Source organism: Nicotiana tomentosiformis, chromosome 12 (assembly GCF_000390325.3).
Source record: "Nicotiana tomentosiformis chromosome 12, ASM39032v3, whole genome shotgun sequence".
Taxonomy (NCBI): domain Eukaryota; kingdom Viridiplantae; phylum Streptophyta; class Magnoliopsida; order Solanales; family Solanaceae; genus Nicotiana; species Nicotiana tomentosiformis.
This window is the reverse complement of record NC_090823.1, coordinates 11,330,137-11,354,118: the sequence shown is the minus strand read 5'-3', so window position 1 is coordinate 11,354,118 and position 23,982 is coordinate 11,330,137. Positions and strand designations below refer to the sequence as shown.

Below are 23,982 nucleotides of genomic sequence, written 5' to 3'. Positions count from 1 at the left end.
TCTCCCTCTCGAAATTGTAAGATTGTTGTAACTCTTTTTGGCAAGTTTTTGAAGCATAATATCGTTTCTTCTTTATCCTATTCTGTATCTGCATACTTATATGTAGTAGTAGTAGTTGTTAGCCAAATACTTTACGAGTAAAATAGGTTTAAAACAAGTTACCAATTTACAAACTAAGGTTGTGTGGGTATGAAGGAAAACATATGCGTTCGAGAAAATAAGTTACTTTTTGGCAACCAAAGTACCAAAAATCTTTTCTGTTAAAATGGGAAAAACGACTTTCTTGGCTTATGTTTTTTGTCTAGTTGAAATATTTTCTAAATTTTAAAGAATGTTGAATAGTGAGATAAAGTTTCTACTAAAAATATTTTTCAGAGAATATTTTTTATGAAATATTTTCCGTCATGCCAAACACACAGAATGGGATTAAAAGTGAAGGTTTTTTTCCCTTTTGAAGTTTAACTTTCCTATATGTTCAAGCTTCTGATGAAACATTTTAACTATTATGTCCTAAATGTTCTGAGCTTTATTGGAAAGAGAACAGATAGCGTAGAAACAGTGAAATAAATATTCTATTTTGGGGTTTATCAGAATGAGGAAGAATTGTTATAATTAGGTGATTTAGCAGTCATTAATACTTGGAAAATTGTGTCTAATCATTACTTTCATGTACATTAACTTGATACAGGCGCTTCAACAACCATTGGTTTCTAATTATAAAATAAAGATTTAACTTATATTCAATGACACTATGGATACTTTTTATACTATCAATTCTTTCAGTTATTACAGGTTATTTAATATATTTTTTAGGTTACCGAATTACAATAATTATATTTAGTTACCGTGTGGTTATATATATAATTTTACCTGATAGTGTAAAAATAAGTTGTAAATTATTGGTGCACTGACTTAAACTCCTAAAGTTATAAATACTAGCTAACTTTTATTAAAAAGGTAAATATGAATATTTGAGGGACAAATGCACACATAAAAGCTTGCACAAAAATATTCCTTTTCTTTCCCAAAAGAATGCTAAGGTTAAAAACCAAAAAAGTAAAAGAGGAAAAAAGAGTAAAAAGGAAACAAAGTCCCAAAACTCATTTTACTTTTTCTTTTTCTCCTCATCTTTTTTCTTCCTTTTCATCTTACCCCTTGTCCACAGAAGAATCACCCCCCCCCCCACGCAAACTACCCCTCCTACCCCCCCCCCCTCCAAAACAGCCCCTCAAGTGTCATTTTCTCAAATATACTTCACACAAAAGAAACAACCATTCACTTCATACACCTTGTCATTTCCTCCTCCCCTTTTTTCTCTCCTTTCTCTCTCAATCTCAAATCCCAACAACTACTCACTCTCCTTCAATTGATCATCATCAAACCCCATTTCAAGAAAATCCCAAATTTTCTCTCTAGTTATCTTTACACTACTCATATATACTATTGATAAATAGTCCTTGTTATAACCTACTTACAAACACAAGAAACAACAACAAGAAAGGTTGAAAAGGGAGAAAGATCATGAGTTATTCGTAATCTGTCTTATTTTTCTGGTTACTAATTCTGTATGTGCTTATTTCTTGAAAAAAGATGGAGTTATTCCCAGCGCAACCGGACTTATCCCTACAAATTAGCCCTCCAAACAACAAACCCTCATCATCATCATCTTGGAAGAGAAGTACAAGTAATAGTACCAATGAAAATCAAGAAATGGATTTAGGTTTTTGGAAAAGAGCTTTGGAATCAAGAAACTCATCCAATAATAATAATAATAATAACAATTCTTCTTGTTTTGAGCTATCTTTATCATCCAATATTAATCCAAGACCTAACTCTAGCCAATATTTCCATCATCTCCAAAACACTAAGACAAATATCATCCACTCTTTACATCAAAATCAAGTACTAAACCCTATAAGAGGAGTTCCAGTTTATAATCAAAACCCTTTTTTCCCATATGATAATGCTAATACTACAACTACATTACCTATACCATCTTCTGTTAGTTCTTTCAATTATAATCATACAATCTCTTCATCAAATAGCCATAGCCATTTTCAATCCCGTCATTATCATCAAAATGGGCTAATTAGATCAAGATTTATGTCAAGATTTCCAGCTAAAAGAAGTATGAGAGCTCCGAGAATGAGGTGGACTAGTACTCTTCATGCTCGTTTTATTCATGCTGTTGAGCTTTTGGGTGGACATGAAAGTAGGTTTTTTTCTACTTAGTGTTTTATTTAATCTTTAATTCACTATTATTGAGAATGGATTTAGCTTATATACACGGTGTTTGATATGGTTTGTGTATTTTAACCTGTTGTACTGAGTAATCTGTTTTATTTTTCAGGTTACATTACTTATCCCAATTTTTATGGAATGCTATATAAGTGATTTGATTGTATAAATTATTTTTCAGATTTTAATATCGGTGTAAAAAAGTTAAACTCACCGAAAAAATAATTTAACTTATATATAATAGTGCTTAAATCTTTGGCGTTATCTGTTTATTTTAAATATTATGGTAAATTTTTTATCTTATTATTCAGATTATTGATCCCAGTCTTTATGGACGGTTATTGGTAGTGTGTAGTAGTTAGATTTTCTGAGAAAAGCTAGTATTATGAGCTTAATTAACTAAATTTCATTTTTGTTTTTGTTTTTTGGGAATGTAGGAGCAACACCCAAGTCAGTTCTTGAGCTTATGGACGTGAAAGATCTCACCTTGGCACATGTTAAATCCCATTTACAGGTAAATTCTTGTACAAAGTCCTCTCATTCATTCTCTCTCTTCATTTGTTTTTGGTTAACAAGAGAATCCGTAGCCGCTTTCCTTCGGATCGCACTGGGTAAATCCCGCTCTTGTGCTGCAGCCGGCAAATTACACAGGAGAGTAAATCGTATTAGGCAAGTTCCGTGCGATAGACTCAAATTCAAGTAGATTTCGAACTTTAGATCAGAACTCCCGTTTGGGAAGTTCCCTGCTCAACCAACTCAGCGACGCCTAAGGGTCTCTCTTCATTTTGATGTCCAAATAATGTGTTTTTGGAGTTTTGACAAAAGGCAATGTTTTCGAATTTCAATAGTAATGTGTTTGAGTAAAATTATCTTTTTGGAGTCTTAACAAAAGGCTATGGTTTTCTTTACTACTTTGGACAATAGCCTACATCATCAGAAAGATGTTTATTTCCACAGACATTTCAAATTCCAATGACTCTTTTTAATACATTTTGTTTTTAGTTTTTTTTTTCTCTATCAAAATTCTCAGAACTTCTTTTTCTACTTAGTAGATCTGATGGTTCTGCAATCTGCAACCCTATTTTTGCAGCTTTTTTTCGCCTGGGAGAACGAACCATAGACTGATGTAGTAGCAGTACGAGTTCTAGTAAGAAAAAGAAAAGAAAAAAGAAGAAAAACTCAGTTCAATAAAAGGAGAGATTTTTGGCGGGGTGTGTGTGTGGGCGGGGGGGGGGGGAGTGGATGGAGAAAGTCCCATTTATAATGATTCATCAATAATAACATCAGACACATCAGTTTAAAGATTATCTTAAACTGCAAAAGTCTCAGGGAATGGAGAAGAGTCATTATGCCTTTTTTGGGGGTTGGGGGGTGTTCAGTCAGGGAGGGAGGTGTGCACTCAGGATTGATATTTGACGGGTTCGACCTCTAAAATTTTTGACATTGAATAAGTTTAATTATAATAATTATTGTAATTTTAATAAATTTTTATATCTATATATATCTATATCATGTCGAAAATATAGATATATGGTAAGATTGCGTACGATAGACTCTTGTAATCCGGTCCTTCTCAGAACCCCGCGTATAATGGGAGCTTAGTATATCGGGTTGTACTTTATCATGTCGAAAATATATGAATCAATAACCAAAAGGCTACATCAGCTTGTGGAGGTGGGAGCTTATAAGACAAATTTAGACACATTATTTTTATAATTGAATTATGTACATCGGTACAGTATGATCTTTTTAGGTTAAATTGATCTACAATAATATAATTCCACAGCATAAGTCAATTTTTGGTAACGTAGAAGATCTAACAAATACTTGTTACAATAAAATATTACTACACTAATAACATTATAATTAAAACAATTACACTATAAACATCATAATATATAACTTAAATCCTTATTTTTACTTTCACTGTAGTAATCAGCATTTAGGACCACTTATAAATGTACTATTCTCCTCTGGATCTTTTACTGAAGGAAAGATATGGCTAATAATAAGAAAGTACAAACAGCTATCATCACATAGTGAAAATTCCCTTTTGTTGGTTTTTTACAATTCCCAAAATCTCCTCTATGATAAGTATATGATTTTTGGCGTTACTTTACAAAATAAAAGAAAAGAGTGTTTATATTTTAAGATTTTAACTTACATAATTTACATTCGCAATATCATTGTACTTTAACATATTATAGCAAATAATTTGAGTTATATTTCATATGTTATACTAATCCCACTTATATAAATTGTTACATATAGTTATTTTTAAATGATATATGATAGTGTAAGAGTTCTATTTTATTATCAGTACATAAAAGTTAAATACTATCCGACGGTGATGGTTTATATATTTGCAGATGTATCGGACGGTGAAGACAACTGATAAAGCAGCAGCAGTAGCAGCTTCTTCAGGTGCAAAATACAGTCTAATTTGTGTATGACTGGTATATAATTTATTTCGTTGAGACTGGTTGTTCATTATAGGGTGTTTTTAAGAATAATATTACTATAAAACATGAGTACTAGCAAGCTACGTAGCACGGACTCCAAAAAATATTGCCGCATACGTATCAAATTCTCCAAAAATAATACTTTTTTGGAGAAACCAATACGATCCGACTATTTTTTTGAAAAATCCGAGTAACATGAGTATTGATTGTTTTTTAATTTCGTTATGACTAATTGTTCACAAGGTATTTTTAAGAATAAATTTTACTATAAAGTATGAGTACTAGCTAGCAGTGCGGATTTAGAGTGTTGGTTACAAGTTCACGTGAATACGATAGTTTTTTCTTGATTCTATATATAAATTAAGATATTCACTAAATACCTACAAATTTTTTATTGCGAACCTGATTATTATTGTAGTATTAGTTTGAGATTATATTGCTGTAGAAACTCATTTCATATACTTCTTAAGTAATATTTTTTGTATGTAAAGCAAAATTGATATGTCGTCCTTTTTTTTCTTTACGTTTGAACGTTTTTAGGCCAATCGGAGGTGTTTGATAATGGATCATCTGGGGATAATAATTCAGAGGAATTAGTGCTTGGCATTCAAAACTCAGGAAAGTCTGAATTATTAGTTCAACAAGATAATTATCGTGGTCTTTGGAGTAACTCTTCAAGGTAAACATTTTTATATTCAAATTAATTAATTATTATATATATATATATATATATATATATATATATATATATATACTTATAGGTAAACATTTCTATATTCAAACATTCCTTGCTTAACTTCTTCTTGTTGTTGTTCTTCTTTCCGAGCCGATGGTCTATTGGAAATAACCTCTCTATTTTCATTAGGTATAGGTAAGGTCTGCTTACAGACTACCCTCCCCAAACCCCACATGTTAGAAATATACTGGTATATATGTTGTTGTTGTTTGTATATATACTCGTACATTCCTGATTAAGACGTAGTAGTTGTTATATACTCGTGGCATTTCTTTTCCACTTTTCTTTTCTAAGTCTATTTATGCTTGAAACCCCCTAGAACTAATGAGAGGATAGCTTTAAAAAAGAATAACAAATGTGAAATGGCTAGTGAAAATTCATATAGACCGCCCTGACTAACTTAAAAGTGAGGCTTAATTGTTGTTGCTGCTGTTATCGTTGTAATAACGAGAGAAAATTAAGAACAACCTACACGTGTCCAGTTAAAACAAAATCACTTTTACACCTCCAAAAATCGGTTGGAACCACAGAGGGAAAAAAAGATGAATTACAAACTCCTATGTTCCCTTTTTAGATATTTCTGCAAAAAAAAAAAAAAAAAGACTAAAAATGTGAAAATTAAATGCTTGTGTTCAAGTTTTAGAAAGATTGAAAATTTGTAGTTTGTTAACAATTATTGGCCTAAGAAGTGAATTTCCTATGCCAAACATATCAAAAAGTTGTATCAGTAACGTAACCTGGAAAACAAAATAAATATAACATGTTACTACTACGTATCAGATAATTTGCATTGGCAGTTTAACAATCTTTATATATGCTGTGTGTATACAACTTAAATCTGTAGAAAGGTACCAAAATGACAAAAATCAACCTAAAAAGATACGCATATATAACTTTCCTATGGATAATGTGGGCTCGGATAAAGCATTTGAAAGAAGACCCTTTACTAGGAAACTTAGCGTCAAAGCTAATTCTGTATGTAAATTATTAAAATTGTTTAATTGTTTTGATAAAGTTGTCTCCGTATAACCTATACGTCACGGATTTGAGCCATGAAAGCAAGTACTAATGCTTGTATTAGGGTAGGATGTCTACATCACACCTCTTTAGGATATGATTCTTCCACGGACCTTGTGCAAATGCAAAATATTTTATGTACCGAGTTATATATATATATATATATATATATATATATATATATATATATATATATATATATATTTCCACGGACCTTGTGCAAATGTAACATATATTATACATAGTTATATATATATATATATATATATATATATATTTGGTGTCAATGGCAAAGGACAATGGCCATATAGGAGTAGAAATTTCCTTCACCTGGGTGTAGTATTTAACTTTTGTTTTAGCCAAAGGGGAAATCATAAGAAGATGAAAAGAGTAGAAAAAGATAAAAGAAGCTATAAATAAGAGATACTAAAAGATAGCTTTTCTGTTTTCTCAGTCTCACTTTTTCTTTCTTTTGCATGCATGGCCTCCACTAATTGAAAATATTCTCTTGAAAATTGGCAATATTTGTGTTATATAGCAGGGAAAGTTGGCAGTTGCATGGCAAACAAGGAGATTATCCAGGAAACATACCTTCTCTAGAGGTACTGTTATTATTATTATTATTATTATTCTAGTTTGCAAACTGTACACTGTCAATATATCAAAATTAAACTTAGAAAACTTTAAGTTCTATGCATTGAATAATATACAAAAAATATTTACACAATCTTATAAAGGTAAGTACTAGTACTAAATTGTCTATGATAAGCATTAGTGGATGACTCGGTAAAACTAGTAATTGACTTGGTATCACATGTTAAACTAATAATGTTAAAATAATTTTTACGGTTTCCGTCAATATATAAAACTTAAATTCTGGAATTAATAGTCAAAATTCTTTCTTTCCTTATTTTTCTTTTGATGAACTTGTTGATTTTGTGGAAAAGATCAAGCTTATCAAACTATAAATGCATATTATGCTTCTAATGCATGGATATATAGGATATAATATTCTTCTAATCTGTCCAAGCTAGTATTGGTGAACAGAGTTATTAGTGAAAGTTAACAGACGTCCCATAAAATAAGTCGAGGTAGGCGCAAACTGACCCGAACACGCTGTTATCCTAAAAAAATATTTTAATTCTTAGATAGAAGTACATACACACATGCAGTGTATCAGTAAGAGGGAAGCAGGCTTCATCATTGTTACATATATTCCTCAAATATAAATCTGTCCTTTTGATTCCTTTATTTACACACACTTCTCTTGTTTCTACTTATTATTATTATACTTCCTTAGTACTAATTCATTTTTTTCTTATTTGAAAAAAAACAATTATACAGCAGAAAGATAATATTGAAGCAAAATGCTTAAGCTATGAGGGAATATCAGCAGAAGTGAGCTCATCAACTATAACAGAAGCAAGTCCAGAGAAGCCTAATTTGGAGTTCACTTTGGGAATAAGGCCTAATATTTCATAGTACTAAAAAAGAAAGCAAAAGTACTACTCATTTTGAAATCATTATATACTTTTTGATTTTGACTAGTGAGAGTAGTAAAAAGAACCAAAAAGAAAAAGAAAAAAGAAAAAAGAAGAGAGAATCAGGTTCCCACTGAGATAAAAATAAAAAGAAAAGGGAAAGAAAGGAAAGGCAAAAGTGAGCTAAAGAACGACAAAAAGAGAAAGAAAAAAAGAAGGGAAAAGTAAAAGTGCATGTAATTATTCCTATTATAATATTCTTGTGACCTCCAAATCAAACAGTATTTTACATTGTTCCTTTCTTTCCCTGCAAAAGAGGGAAAACGAAGAAAGCATATTTGAAATCTAATTGATTTTAGTATTGTTATAGTAGTAAGAGATTAGTTACTATATAGAGAGAGAGTTGAGAGAGGAAGAAGTAAATCTCTTTCCCTTGTTACAATTGTATGATCATTTACCTTTAGCAAGAAATATAATATCTCTTTCTTATATTATCTGTCTTTTAAAGGTTTTCGCACATTTCTTAAAAAAAGATATGTAATGGTCTTTAGCATAAGCATGTGTTTAAATTATTGTTATCTCTGCTTAAATATCTCACTTAATTAACACTTCACTGATAAACTTGAAACAATAAAGGTAAATTTGGATAACAAGTGACGAATGAGTTTTTCTTCTTTTAAAATCTTGAATATTCTGAAAGAAATTCCGTAAGTAAAAATAACTAATATTTAGGCGAGGATATGTTTTGTACGAAGGTAAACATAAAATATTTTCAAAAAATAAGTTATTTTATGGCAATCAAACACTAAAAAAATTGGAAAATATTTTAAGGGGAAAATATTTTTCTTCTCTTATCTTTTCTCTAATAGTCCATTTGAAGTAGTTTCTATTATTTAGAGAGTGTTGTATAATAAAATAATGTTTCTTGAGAGAGTATAATTTTTGGGAGGATTAACTATTTAATTTTTGGGAGGAATGACTATTTATTCCCAGGCATTGTCACATGCTTTACACTTTTCCAACAAAGGAATTGGACAGAAAGGAAAGGAATGGATAACAAGAATTATTGATAAAAGAACTGAAAGAATGCAGACATAGAAAATGAAAAATATCAAGAAGAAAAAGGCAAGAAAATAAGTGAAGGCTATAATCAGTAGTAGTCCCTTTATGCTCTTTGTATGAGTATCTTTTCTCTTTATCAATAACCTGTTCTCCTTCTTAAATATAAAGTTCTAATATTATTATTGTTGTTATTATTACTATATACTACTACCATTATTTATATATTTATTTTTTTACTTGCACTTAATTATATTTTCGTAATAATAATGATATGAATTGATTTTAATGAAAGAATTGAGGATTCATATCGCGAACCCAACATGTTTGGGACTAAGGTATAGTAGTTAGTTGTTGTTATGATAGTGATGCCCGAACCAGCTTAAGACCCCTCGATTAATTCTACCAGATATGTCGACTGTATTGGTAAAAATAAATATTACATGTGGAATTAAATATGTGGCTGATATGACAAGGCACGTAGACCACTAAAAAAATGACACCTGGAGAGATGCATTAAAAGATATACGAGTCATAACAGATACGAGCAAATCACCCACGAGATGAAAGGATATGGTCGCTCGAGTCTAAGTAGTTAATGAAGAGGCATCGGTGGAATGAATCAAGACAATAAAGAGGAAAGATTCATGAATTGTCAATTAATGAGCGTGAATGATCACAAACGTTACGGAATCTTCATGAACAGTTACGATTATCAATTATAACGTCTCATTAATATCATTAATGCTCATAATGATTCGGTCATAAAAGGAAAAAGATATTGTACTTATAGACTCCTATATAAGGGAAAGAGATGTCACTTGTACAGACATGTTCTGATTATTATGGGAATATAATTACTTTCTTGTGCTTTCTATTGATTATTTTGCCATTTCTTATTCTAATTTCCTTTCTTATTTCTGAGAGAATATTGAATTTCTTGATTATCAGTAACCCGAGTACTTCTAAAAATAGGTTTTGACTGAGAGTCTAATTCTTTGGTTAAACATCGACTTTCCAAGATATTCTCATAATATATACTTTTCCTGAATTTTAAGAAGAATTTTCAATTTCCTTCATCTTTCTATTTGTTAATTGTTGTATAAAGACAATGTATATGGTTAAAACATGAGTTGAATTACTTGAATATAGTGTCTTTTTAAAAAACCAAAGTATATACTTTATTTTTTTTGTTTTCCACTACTTTTAAAAAGTTTATGTTGTTATACCTTATTTTCCCCAATCATATTAAACCACTTGAGAAAGAAAATCTTTTTAAGTCTTGGTCAAAATTAACAAACTTTCCCTTCCCCTTCATATAATTATCCTTTTAATTGCTTAGTTCTCTCCAATTATATTTTCAAAGTTTCGTCAACCTACTTGTATACGGGTAAAACCGAGTCTACTGAGCGCTTCGGTTTTTCGGTGAGGCAAGCCGAGCTGGGACGTGACCGTAAGGAATCGAAATCAGAGCGAGGAGCCCCTCGTATCAGGCTCGAGCAAAACACCTACCCTCGGAGGCATCGGGACCACGTCCTCCGGGTCCAAGTCCGGATCGAGTCCCAAGACTTCGGAGAGCATTACCAAACAACCACACGACTAACAAAGGGGCGTGATATCCGTGCCCAACCAGATATCACGACGTTAATCTCGGCCCGTATCGGCAGAAAATCAATAATTCACGAAAAGGAAGATTTTTACCTTTCTTAGAATTGTACTTAAGATAAAACTCTCCTACTATATAAAGGGAAACTTATTATTCGTCAGACATTATAACACGCATACCAAGGCAATATACTTTTGTTCTCCTGTTTCTAAAAGTTATTCAAAGTTCTTGTTTTTGGTTATAAGTTTTTTATAAGTGCAAGCTCGGAACCGAAGGCAGGCTCCCCGTTAAGCCATTAACCGAGCTCGGACTCACTCTTATCATTGGTTTGGCCATTTATTACATCTTTTATTTGCTTAATCTAACATCATTGATCACTTTTATTGAATAATCCACATATCCTTAAAACCGCGTATAAATTCAATTGTTATCTGTTTTTAAAGGTAAACACTACTTTTTAAAGGCAGACATATCGTTCAATCATTTTATTTTATTTTTTACCTGTTGTTCGTATTGGAGCCTCATCTAATTTGATTTCATGTCATGTAAGATCCATTAAAGGTGGCAACGCTTTATATTGGAATTTTTTTATTCTCATGATTCGACCCATGACCTCTGATTATCGGTCAAGAGATCCTATCCATTCCACTACAATTCTTGAGGTTCACATCGCATCATAATCATTCAATACTCTCACCATAGTTTTTGAGAAATTACATTACATCTTTTTTTTTAAAACTTCCTGTGGACTCTAATTTGTTGTATTTTTAGACGTTCATCTTTGGCAGCTGCAAAAAAGGACTTGCCCTTTGGGTGTAAGATTGCTTTTAAATAAAGAGTAGAAATTACTTTTAGACTTTCGTCTTTGGAAAGGCAAAAGTGCTAAAACGTGTAAAATATAACTCATTATACTATTTCCTTTTTATCTATAGTAATAAAACATGAGATAATAAAGCATTGAAATGGGTGGGTATAGAAAACGACATAAAAAAAGAAAAAGAAAATAAGTATAGGTAGGGTTTATAGCAACTAGGAATATGAAATAATTCTTCATTTTTATTCCATTTGTTCAAAGATTTCATAAAGGCTAATATATACCCCACCTAAAGCTACCTTGACCTTAAGAAGGAAAGTTAATAATTGATCATATATAACTCAATTATTAGAGATCAATCTATTATTTTTATTTCCTTTTTATAATATTAGTTGTAGATTGTTTTTTTGCGTAATTAAACTTACCTTTATTTGATGCTTATGAAAAAAATTAAAGTAATTACTATATGAAAACATAAAAACACTACTCTCTGGTCTTTGTATCTGTTACTTTAGTTAAGAAAAATGGTTCAAAATTTTGTCACATACAAAATTAAGAAAGTATTGATCGTTTTCTAATAATTCTTTTAAGAGTGTACTAAAGTTTAAAATGACAGGTTACAAATCGTTAGGGAGTATTCTTTGCGGTCCACTTTAAGTGATTTTTTGGTTCTTTTCATACATATTAAAGATTCACATTTTAGCATTAATTAATGATTATATTAATTTTGATTTACTCATTGAAAATATAACAAACTATTCCTAAGTTCTTTACTCCAATAATAACTTTGGAAAAAAAATGTTGCATAATTCCTTTTTGATAATTAAAAAAATTAAATATTATGGATTATAAAAAATGACAAAAAAATCAATTACAGTGGAGATGAGGAGTAGTAATTAAGTAAACGCATTATATCATTTCCAAGGCATCGAGTCTATCACCGATACACTTTCAATGACATTGGGCAGTGGTCACATAGAATGACCTCCCCCCCCCCCCCCCACAACAACAAAAAAAAACCCAAACCCCCAACTCAGCAACCTTGAAACCAACTGTGTAAGAGCGTGTACGTATAGTTAAGGCATTGACACAAGAAAAAAGCTTGCAGTATAAAGCATATGTTAGGTTAAACCGGAATATATATAATGTGATATTGTCCGCTTTGATTCAAGGACACACGGTTTTTCTTAAAAGATATTACATCATTTAGAGATTAATACACTTTATATGCAGGCTATCAATTCTTTCAGTTATCTGTGAGACTTAATTTGCACATCCAATAATTTATATTATTATATTTTTTCTTATTTTCTATCATGTGCCCGTACTTGCTTTTAGGCCTCGATAAATATGAATTCATGTTGCGTATCGTCGATAAAGGAGGAAGCATTACGTATAAGAATTTTTTCTCGAACCCGAGATCAGCGGTGGAGCTAAGGGGCATAAGGGGGTATCCCTTTGTTGAAAAATTATATATACTGTCTGTCGATTTGTTTACCCTCAAAATCGTATAATAATTGAATTTATTTGTTTACCCTCAAAATCGTATAACAATTGAATTTATTAGTGGTTATAAGGATATGTGGATTAACTTGATACAAAGCGATAAATTAGATTGCAATAAAAATAAATAGCAATAAAATAGCTGCAAACCACAAGAATTGGATGATTTCAATTCTGAGAATGCCAGCCACCCTTGAGTCGAATATACTTTTATTGACAGAAAAATATCAAAGAGTAGGAGCTTGAAGGATATATTGCTTATCAGTATATGTTACAATGCCTTTTATGAATTGTCAAGTCCCCTTTATATATTAGAGGAGATCTACCTTTTAAGATATTATTTTATTATTCTATAAAAGGAAAAAAGGACCGTTAATTCCCTTTCCGTGATTTCTGCCATAATGACTAATTAATGGCGATAATTACAGACCATTGTCGAATGGGTTGGCAAAGCTTTCTTCGAGGCCGTTGGAACAAGACCGGTTATGCCTTCGGTAAACTCGAGGGCATATCTGATAGTTTCTCGATGGCTAGTTTTGATGATACTTTAGGTCCGATCTTGAATATTATATTTCGCCTTCGGCTGATCATGTTGGATGTGAGATCGAACCTCGGACTTCGATTGTTACCCTGTTACAGATGTACTGACCTTGGCCCTCCGTTTCTCAAGCTCGATCGAACATCGAGCTCGATTTTACCCATACACAGATAGTCCTCTTGTTTTTCGAAGAGTAGATGACGAGAAAGGATATAAGCCTAAGATTCTCACTTCGATATATCATGACGCAAGTGAAAAAAATATCACGTCAAAATCCCCTTATTGTTTAGAGGGAAAATGATGGGAAACGATTCGAGCTTCCGCTTCTTAAGATGTGAAGACGAATTCATGACGTAAGTGATAAGAATAGTGGAAACATTCCGTCGGTCCAATCTTCGAGGCATTAAATGTGTGTTAGTCAATGGTCGGCCATCTTGGGATATGAACTGCCGTGATGTGAACTGCCGTTTGGGAACACTATAAATTTTCTTCAACCCATTCATTAGAACCTTTTCCATTTCAACTCTTACTCTTGCGTTTTAAGAGAACTTCATTATCCTCACCTTCTGGTTTTCTGGATTTAAGCTTAAGAACTTCCTTCCTTGCGAGTTTTTTGAAATTTCTTCATAAGTTACATGCTAGTTACAACTCCTCATTTACTAATATCTTCTTCACTCCTCTATTTAGAAGAAATGACAAAGACTTCAGAATCTATTCCTAAAAAAGAAACCCCTTCATGCTCGAAGCCATCGGAAAATATTTCATCTGCTGCTACTAAGGAACCAACACTGGAACCCCCTCTAAAGCCGTTTGTCCCTTCGGGGTGCCCAACTGGGGCCGACTTCAAGATCGAGCAAACCCCCTTGGTACCGGGTCAGTGCGAGCCGGTGTCGAGGTACATATGTACTATTATAGCCTACATCCTCGATAAGGTCAAAAAGGACTGCAAGTGGGAATATAAACTCGTAGTGGTCCCTACCCTCGAGGAATCGATCACCACCTACGTGGAGGTTTTTTTAAGTGTTTACATTTATCCTTTTATGCTGGGTCTTTTAGACCCAGTTATCGTAGCTTTTTGCAAAAGGTATGAGATGACGCTCGGGCAGATCCATCCTTCGTTTTGGAGGATCGTTATTATGCTTCGTTTCTTTGTGAGCAAGCTCGAGGGTGTCCATTTTCCCTCGAACACCTCATGCACCTATATAGCCTTCGACTTTATCGGGGGGGGGGGGGATTAATCAAGATCTCACGTCGAGCCACTAAGGCCTTATTCTCGAGCATCGACGAGGATCGCGACCGGGGCTGGTTGGGCCAATTTGTTCGAGTGAGGACCTCAGACTTAATCCCGGCCGCGTATATGCCATTTCTTGAGAAATGGAATATGAAACGTAAGTGTAATTTTGCCTTTAAGGTTTCTTTTATTGCTTTTCTTTTCCCTCCCTTCTTATTGACGTTATGTAATGATGCAATTGTTGCCCAGATGCTGGATGTCGTTCCTCGACTCAAGAAGTAGGTCGAGGGCATTGTGACACGGAGACCTTATTCCGAGCGCTTATGGCGTGAGCTCTCGAAGGGCCGATGGGAGACCCGTAACTATGGTGAGAATTTCTCCTCTAAGTTATATTTGATCTTACTTCCACATCATCAATCTCTAAATCGTTTTACTTTCTTTTTTGCAGGTATACCAAAAGATGTCGAAATGAGGGCCCCATCAGCCGATGACGATATATACGCCGATCTCCCTACTCCGAAGCAGGTTAAAGAAAAGAAAAGGACAAAGGCTCCGAGTTCCCCGGGCCCTAAGAAGAAAAGGCCAAAGAAAAGATTGGCTCGTAAACCCAAGGGAAGCACCAGTGGTCGAGCATTGTCATCGGATTCACTCCATCGACTGGGGGATGAATCCTAGGGGGAAGGTGAGGCTTTTGATCTTGTGTCCAGTATGCCGTCCCAACTCGAAGGGCAAGGGGCCTCCGAACCAGGGAGAGGCGAGGCCGAATTTCATCACGTCGGGGAGACCGAGGTGGAGGCAGGAGTTGAGGCTCCCCGAAATTCTGGCAAAGCCCCACAGGAAGCACTCGGCCCGATAGAGATTATCGACTCACCCTCTTTCACATAGTCGATGTTTAACGAGGCTCAGGTTGCCAAAGAACGCCCCCTCGAGGAGGTCCATAGATTGAACGATCCTTTCCGTGGTTTTTTCGACGGTGTGGATTCGACGGCTATGGAGGACGCCATTGGTTTTGGCGATCTAGAGATACCGAGGAAGAGCTCTCCCTCAGAAGCAAGCGGGCCTTCCTCCAGCCCGAAATTGGTTGATCGATTCCCTGCCCGAGTGCATATCCTGATCGGAAGCGCACCATTGTTTTTTCACTTTCGGAGGATGCCCGGGTTCTCTCTGCCCCCGTAGCGGTGACTAGCTATCTTTGGTGCTTGGTGACCAAGGATAATCAAGTGAAGATGAACGAGGTGGATGCACCCTTCCTTTTCAATAAAGCGCAACATGTGCTGAATGGGGTAACTTCACATTTTTCTAAGTGAATTTTTGATTTATACTTAGATTATTTCGTAGATGCTTTAGTGTTTCCTTTCTTTCTCATAGGCTTCAGTGCTTCATCACGAGATTTTTTTGAGGTACCAGGATAACCTGAAGAAACTCGAAATTGGAGTTCAAGAGCTTACTGAGAAGAGAGACACCTTTAAACTTCTTAGTGAGCAGCTCGAAGGGGAGACTGAGTACCTCCGTGCCGAGCTGGAAGTGGCCCAGAAGGATCATGCTGACTTGGTCGAGCAGGTAAAAGTTTTCGAATAACTGATGATGAATTTGATTCGGTGACTGATGGTCAAAATTCGCAGGTCCAGCAAAAACTCGATCGGATTACTCAACTCCCAGCTGAAATAGACATAATCAAAGTTGAGACAGATGAATGGAGAGATAAAAATGGATCGCTTGGCCTCGGAAAAATAGGCTTTTTGGGAACAACTATCTTCGGCCGAAATTCAGCTGAGAGCGACAAAGGAAAGGGCCGAGGTTCAGACAAAAAGAGTTGAGGAGCTTCAATCTCGGCTCGGTTCGGCCGTCTCAGATCGAGATAATCTGGTCAAGGAGCTCAAAACGGCCAAGTCGGATATCATCGTGGCCATGTCCGAAGCCGTTGAAATGGTAGCCCAGTACAAGGCTGATACCGAAGCTGCTCAAGACCAATCGGAAAATATAACCGAGCATACATAGTGGGAATCTCGAAGACAGGAAGCTGGCTTATCCCAAGGAGGAGGATTCTGAGGAATCCAGCGGATCCGAGGATGGAGAAGACCCCGAGAATCCAGATGACGAGGCGGGCTCTGTTTGATTTTGTTTCTTTTTGTACTTAGTAAAGACAACACTTTGTAAATATAAATTCTCTATTTTTGATAATTTCTCGAGTTTTTCCTTTGCTTTTCACTTTACATTTTTGCAAAGATTGAAATGCCTTAGCATTAAATAGTCATGTTCGAACAGGCTTTGCCTTTGATTTTATTGTCTCTAGAGCATCATAGGATTTGGTATGTCCGGGAACTCTTCCCAAATACTCATATTTTTTAGGATATGACTCGCCGAGAATGAATTTTGTTCAGGTTTTCGTATGCTTCTGCAACCTACGATTTTGTTAACTCGGAACGACCTTAACCTTTAAATTCGTGCATTGCCAAATTAACTTCATGCCCTCGAGTTTTATTAACTCGGAATAGCCTTAGCCTTTTAATTCGGGCATTGCCAAATAAGCTTCATGCCCTCGAGTTTTATTAACTCGGAACGGCCTTAGCCTTTTAATTTGGGAAATGCTAAATAAGCTTCACGCCCTCGAATTTTATTAACTCGAAACAACCTTAGCCTTTTAATTCGGGCAATGCCAAATATGCTTTATGCCCTTGAGTTTTATTAACTCGGAACGACCTTAGCCTTTTAATTCAGGCAAACACTGCCCAGCCACGATTTCCGCTTATGTGGTTCATCACTTACCTCAATAGAATTAAAAGGTAAGTTGTGATACCATGTCATAACTCCTTTTGACAGGGTCTCCCCAAATTTTTTCAATAGAACCGACTCGATCTCATCGTCTTCCAAGTCGTTCCTTTTGATGGCACGTGTGTAAGAAGTTACATGCTCGTTTGGATCGGTCGTTCCGTTATACTTAGGTATTTCGGACATACGAAATTTTTTGGGGATTAGCTTTGGAGTCGCGCTCGGGGGAAAAGGTTTTTGCACGAACTTCGTGGAATGGAGTACTTTCAATATCGGAGGTGCTCCTGGGATTTGATCCACTCTGGAATTGTAGGTTTCTACCTTTTTGTTGTTTGCCTCGATTTTCTTTTTCCCTGATTCTATCCGCTTTGTCAGCTCCTCGAGCATCTTTATAATATCGGGATTAGTACCTGATTCTTGTTCATTTGACCTTATTATGATTAGTTCATTCTTGCGGGTGACTTCACGGGGCGGATCGAGTTAAAGCCTGCTCGACGTCTGGCTTTAGCTGTGCAACTGAGCTATCGCCACCTGTTGAGCTTTATTGTTTTATGTGTTTCGAGTCGCCGATTGGGCCCACCACATAGGCTATTTTCGAGGTCAGTAGGCAAGTTGGCGTCGATCGCCATATGTGAATTAACATTAATCGTATCTGCTATCGAAATTCCAACGGGGCCAGCGGGTGGCCCTACGTTACCAAGCGCTATGTTGTTATTCTCACCCTAATGACCGAATTCGCTGTCGATATGTATGGGTGCTAATTGAGAGTTTGATATTTTTTACCTGAAATCAAAGATACTTCAAAGAGCAAGTGTAAAGTAGTGTGTGTTATGAAGATTTGTATCAAATAACCACTATTATCCTTGGCCCCATGGTGGGCGCTAAACTGTTTACCCTCAAAATCGGATAACAATTAAATTTGTTAGTGGTTGCAAGGACATATGGATTAACTTGATACAAAGCGATAAATTAGATTGCAATAAAAATAAATAGCGATAAAATAACTGCAAACCACAGGAATTGGATAATTCCAATTCTGAGAATGCCAACCACCATTGAGTCAAATACACTTTTATTGACAGAAAAATATCAAAGAATAGGAGCTCGGAGGATATATTGCTTATAAGTATATGTTACAATGCCCTTTATGAATTGTCATGTCCCCTTTATATATTAGTGGAGATCTACCTTTTAAGATATTATTTTATTATTCTATAAAAGGCAAAAAGGACTTTTGGTTCCCTTTTCCGTGATTTCTGCCATAATGACTGGTTAATGGCTAGAATTACGGACCCCTGTCGGATGAGTTGGCAAAGCTTTCTTCGTGGCCGTTGGAACATGACCGGTTATGCCTTCGGTAAACTCGAGGGCATATCTGATGGTTTCTCGATGGCTAATTTTGATGATATTTTGGGTCCGATCTTGAATATTATATTCCTCACTCGGATGATCATGTTGGATGTCAGATCGAACCTCGGGCTTCGATTTTTACCATGTTACAGATGTACTGACCTGGACCCTCAGTTTCTCAAGCTCGATCGAACATCGAGCTCGATTTTACCCGTACACACGATTCCTTTAGCTTTACCGCATGTTTTGTCTTTATTGATAAAGGAGGAAGCACTATGTATAAGAATATTTTCCTTGAACCCGAGATCCACGGTGGAGCCAGGGGAAAGAATGGGTACTCATTTGTTGAAAAATTATATTTTATGTTGAATTCCTTTAGTTTTATCACGTGTTTACTTTTTTTTTTATTGATAAAGATTTTGCCTCGACCGCGCTATGATTAAAAATGGAGAATCTTATTCATCTTATCGCAATCTGTGTGATATAAAATATACTTTCTCCGGTACACAATAAGTGAGTTTTTAGCGTTTTTTTGTGGTCCAAAATAAGTGATTTTTTCAGATTTCAAGAATGAATTAATTATTATTTTTCCTACATTGCCCTTCGAGTAAATAGTGTTGGAGTATGTGTTAGGAGTGTTTATGTGAAGAATGGTAAAGGTTAATATGGTCAATTTTATTACTAATTAATGTTAAAATATGAATTTCTTAATCCATGTGAAAACAGTGGACCGGAAGGAGTAGAATATTTTAGGTGTAAGATAGATGGATCGAAAAGGCCAAGAAAGTCAAATTATTAAAGCATCATTACACTATCATTCATTTACTTCCCTCGCTCTTACTCGGTCCACGAACAGATTAATGTATAAATACTTGTCATAATCTCACTAGTTTCTTCGATGTTGACCTTCTTAAGTGGAGTTTCACAGTTATATGACTTATATCTGTAGAGTCTCGGAGCTCGAGCCTGTCTTCTTGTTGTTTTTTAAATAAAATGTTTTGTTTTTTCTTTATTTTGCATTGGTTTTTAAATATTCTTGTCAAAACAAGCTTCGTTTTTGTTTTGGAAACCGAACAGAACAAATAACAACAATAACCACAAAAATAGTGTGACATGAGAAAGTTAGTGTGTATGCAGATCTTATCTCTACCTTGTGAAAGTAAAAAAGTTAATTGTAATAAACTTTTGACTCAAGAAAAGATAAAAATGAAATTATAACAAAATCAAGATAAGGTGATAAGAAAATTAACATAAGCGAAAGAAACAATTATAATAATAGAATTATGCGGATAAGAAAATATGAGACTAATGTTAATACTATTGATATTTAACCTCTTCCTAATATTTCTTAGGCCTACCTCTACCTCCCCTCATGCCTGTCATGGTCAACCTTTCACACCCCCTCACTCGGACATATGTGCATCTCCTTTTCACATGCACGTACCATCTCAGACTCGATTCCCGCATCTTGTCCACCATGGAGGCCTCTCGCCTTATCCTGAATATCTGCATTTTTAATTTTATCTTTCCTAGTATGCCCACACATCCATCTTAGCATCCTCATTTTTGCTACTTTCATCTTCTAGACATGAGAGTTCTTGACATGCTAGTACTGTGTCCCATATAATATAATCGGTCTAACGACCATTTTGTAGAACTTATCTTTAAATCTTAGTGGTACATTTTTATCACACAACACACTGAATGTGAGTCTTCATTTGATCCGACCCACTCCATTTCTCTCGACGGAGTCCTAAAACTGAATCTTCTAAAACTAAAACCATGCGCTCACAAAAAAATAAATGAACAAAATAAGTCTAAAATGGAGTCAAAATAAACCAAATTGTTTTCTATTGTTTGATCGCAACCTAAGACTTATGATTTTAATTACTATTTTGCACTTTAACATAGAAAACAATCATATTACTTATAAGTTATAATAAGGTAATCACAAGTAAATCTTTTTGATAAATATTACTCGCTTAGTTTCAATTTATGTAAATTTTATTTTTTAAAATTTAAAAATTTTAGGTCCGATTTTACAGTTAAAATTAATAAGTTTGACTCTCAAAATCCAAACTGTGCCACAAATTTGAACAAATATAGTATTATTTTCCACTTGATGAGTGAGTAAAGTTTCAGGCCCATATACATGAAATTAACATGTTAGAAAAGTTTCTTGATCCAAGATAAAATGAGATTATGAGCAATCATAGATTAGGAACAGACAGTTAACAGTACTGATTAAAATGGCACCATCTTTCCAAGTAGATTTTATAATTATACTACTGATTGACTGTGTTCCAAAATTTTCTTTGTGAATCCAAGAGAAAACACAGTTAATTAGATTTAATTTCCAAGTCTTTTCATGTTAAAATTGTCTCTTACGTTGTTATCAGTGCAAATAATTTAAGTTGACAATTTGATACCTTTACTCGCACAAAGAAAATATGATTATTGTGAACGCTTTTTTAGACTTCGACATTCACTCAATAATTGAAGTGATCATCTAATTACATTGGTTTTATAGTGTTTATTTGTCATAATCATTACTTTAATTACTTTCTAGCTAGTTTTGGTAAAAGAAAATTTTGCCTTTTCATTAATATTGCTCTTAAACTTTTCGAATCATACACTTATATTTTTTATTATACACTTACATTTCTTTTTGTGTCTGTTATTCTTTGAAGTATTAATACACTTTCAACATAATTAATTAACTGTAGTAAACTGCATATGTTTTTGTGTAACTTCATTAAATAGTTAGTCCTATCAAAATGGTAGCTTGAGAAATACAAAACCACACGACTCTTAGTATAACGTAGATTTTCTTATTTTTTGTATATTTTTGCCTCTTAGAGCAACTTGATTACTTTATTTTCTACATTACATAATTATACTTAATATAAACCGTTACATGCTATTACAAGTTAAATTCACATGATAATGTAAACAAATCTCTTACATAAGCATATATATCCTGGGACGGTGGTATAGGTAATGGCGAAATTTGGATTTTTACGAAGGAAATTTAAAATATAAAAAAATAAAAAACATAAAAATTCTTAGATTGTATCGTGAATATTCAACAATATATATATATATATATATATATATATATATATATATATATATATATATATATATATATATATATATATGTATATATATGTATATATATATATGATCGCGTAGCTCCACCGCTAAATGTGGGGGTGGGGAAAAAGAAATTAAGGACCCGTTTGTCCATAGTTTTTTTTTCGATTTTTTTTTTTCAAAAACATGTTTGTCCATAAAATTTTGCAAGTTTTTGAAAAAATTTCGAAAATGAATTTTTCAAACATCAAAAAGTGATTTTGACCACTTTTTCAAAATTTTCAGAAATTTTGTTTCCCCCCTCATAAAACTGCAATATTTTTACAAGTGAAATTCATGTTCAAATATAATTTCAAATTTCAAATACCATTTTTCAACTTAACTTCAAATATTATTTTTTTTTCAAAAATTATAATTTTTATGTCCAAACGCCTATAAAGACCGAGCAAAAGGCATATGAAATGAAATGAATGAAATAGACATAAATAAGAGAATATGAATAGGGCCCACGAATAAGTGTAAGGGACTTGTCAAGGGAGAAACAAAATAATTAAAGGGAAAAAGGCCAAATATACTCCTCTACTTTGGTATATTGTTCATATCTCCCTTCCGTTATACTATAAGGCCATATTTACCCTTACCGTTAGCCAAACTTTTTAAAAATACCCTTCACCTAACGGAAAACCACTATATTAATAAAATAATTATTTTAAAAAAATTCATTAACCCAAACTCGTTAAACCCATTATTTAAAAATACAGAACCTAGATTTATGAGACATCTTAACACATTTTATTCATTTAGAGAGAAACCGGGAATGATGGTGGAAGTAAGATTAGTAAGAATTTATATTTTCGGTTATTAGTTGTTCATGGTGGCATTAGGATGTCATGTTATTACTTTCGTTTTTTTTTTGTGTGTGGTTATAATATGGCATCCCTTTGTCTAATGTAATACACACTTGACAGTTAGTTTGTATGTTGGTAACAACTGATATATACTTTAATAATACTTGTGTTTGGTTAATACAATAAGTTAGTGTACTTAGGTTGTTAAGTTGCTTTTCAACTTGTTGGTATACTTTCTTTCATTCTTGATGAATTCCTCAGACTATAGTTTGATATTAAATTAAATCTTCTCTAATTATTTTCTAATTTTTGTGCATTATAAGTTCAGTTATTACTAAGAATTATGAGTATCTCATCCTATATCTTGGAATCTAACTTTGGTTCTTAAGGGGTGATTTAACGATAGTTACTTGTTGCCCAAATGCTTAAAGCAGAATAAGAAAATTATGGTGCGTGAATACTCATCAATAAAGGCTCACAGTTGAAGGAAGAAATACTTCGGTAGTTGCCTTAAGACTTCAGAACTGCCAACCTAATAAGATGCTATAAACATTCAAGCCATGGTGCAAAGAAAATCATGATGAATACTTGGTATAATCCGACATGGTGGAAACAAATAAAGAGAGAAGCTAGATGGAAAAAAAAGAAATTAAAAAAGGCAGAATATAATAAACATACAATAAGGATATTAAAAGAATTGAGACTCAATGTATAAATGAATATATAGTTGTGGGTATTTTTATGTCTTTCACTTTTTGAGTTCAACAAGTGACTACGAAGGAGATGACTAATACGTAAGGAAGAAGTACAGTAAATAAAAGGGATTTAACGGGTTATTAATGGGTTTTAAAAAAAAGGTATTTTTTTTTTTAATTTGGTGGCTTTCCGTTAGGTGGAGGGCATTTTTAAAAAGTTTGGTTAACGGTAAAAGTAGATATGTCCCGATAGTATAACGGAGGGTAGATGTGAACATTATACTAAAATAGAGGGGTATATTTGATCTTTTTTCCATAATTAAAAGATCAAATACAGTCAAAAGGGGGTCATGTATATTAAATGATAAGTAATGCACATGTATTAGCACATATCACTGCATAGAGGTAGAGTTATAATTTAAAATTTATGAGTTTGAGATTTTAGTCCTTTTAGATTACTGGCTTAAAAATAAATAATTTGTACATAATTCAATAAATTTCTTAAGGCAAATATATGATTTAAGTCAAAGCTAATGAAC

The 23,982-nt window shown here is 33.7% G+C and overlaps 1 protein-coding gene across 4 annotated transcripts; it reads left to right on the top strand.

Annotated features, from left to right (window-relative positions):
• The first annotated feature begins 1,274 nt into the window (after positions 1-1,274).
• Positions 1,275-8,425, top strand: LOC104116761 (probable transcription factor KAN2). Of its 4 annotated transcripts, none has more exons than XM_009627698.4 (6): positions 1,275-2,212; positions 2,676-2,752; positions 4,608-4,662; positions 5,241-5,379; positions 6,995-7,055; positions 7,801-8,425. In XM_009627698.4, the coding sequence occupies exons 1-6, from the start codon at positions 1,591-1,593 to the stop codon at positions 7,933-7,935; spliced, it is 1,089 nt and encodes a 362-aa protein (XP_009625993.1). In that variant the 5' UTR covers positions 1,275-1,590; the 3' UTR covers positions 7,936-8,425. The 4 variants fall into 4 exon arrangements, with proteins under 4 accessions (XP_009625993.1, XP_009625992.1, XP_009625991.1 ...); XM_009627697.4 differs by having other exon boundaries at positions 7,798-8,425; XM_009627696.4 differs by having other exon boundaries at positions 6,992-7,055.
• Positions 8,426-23,982: the final 15,557 nt, after the last annotated feature.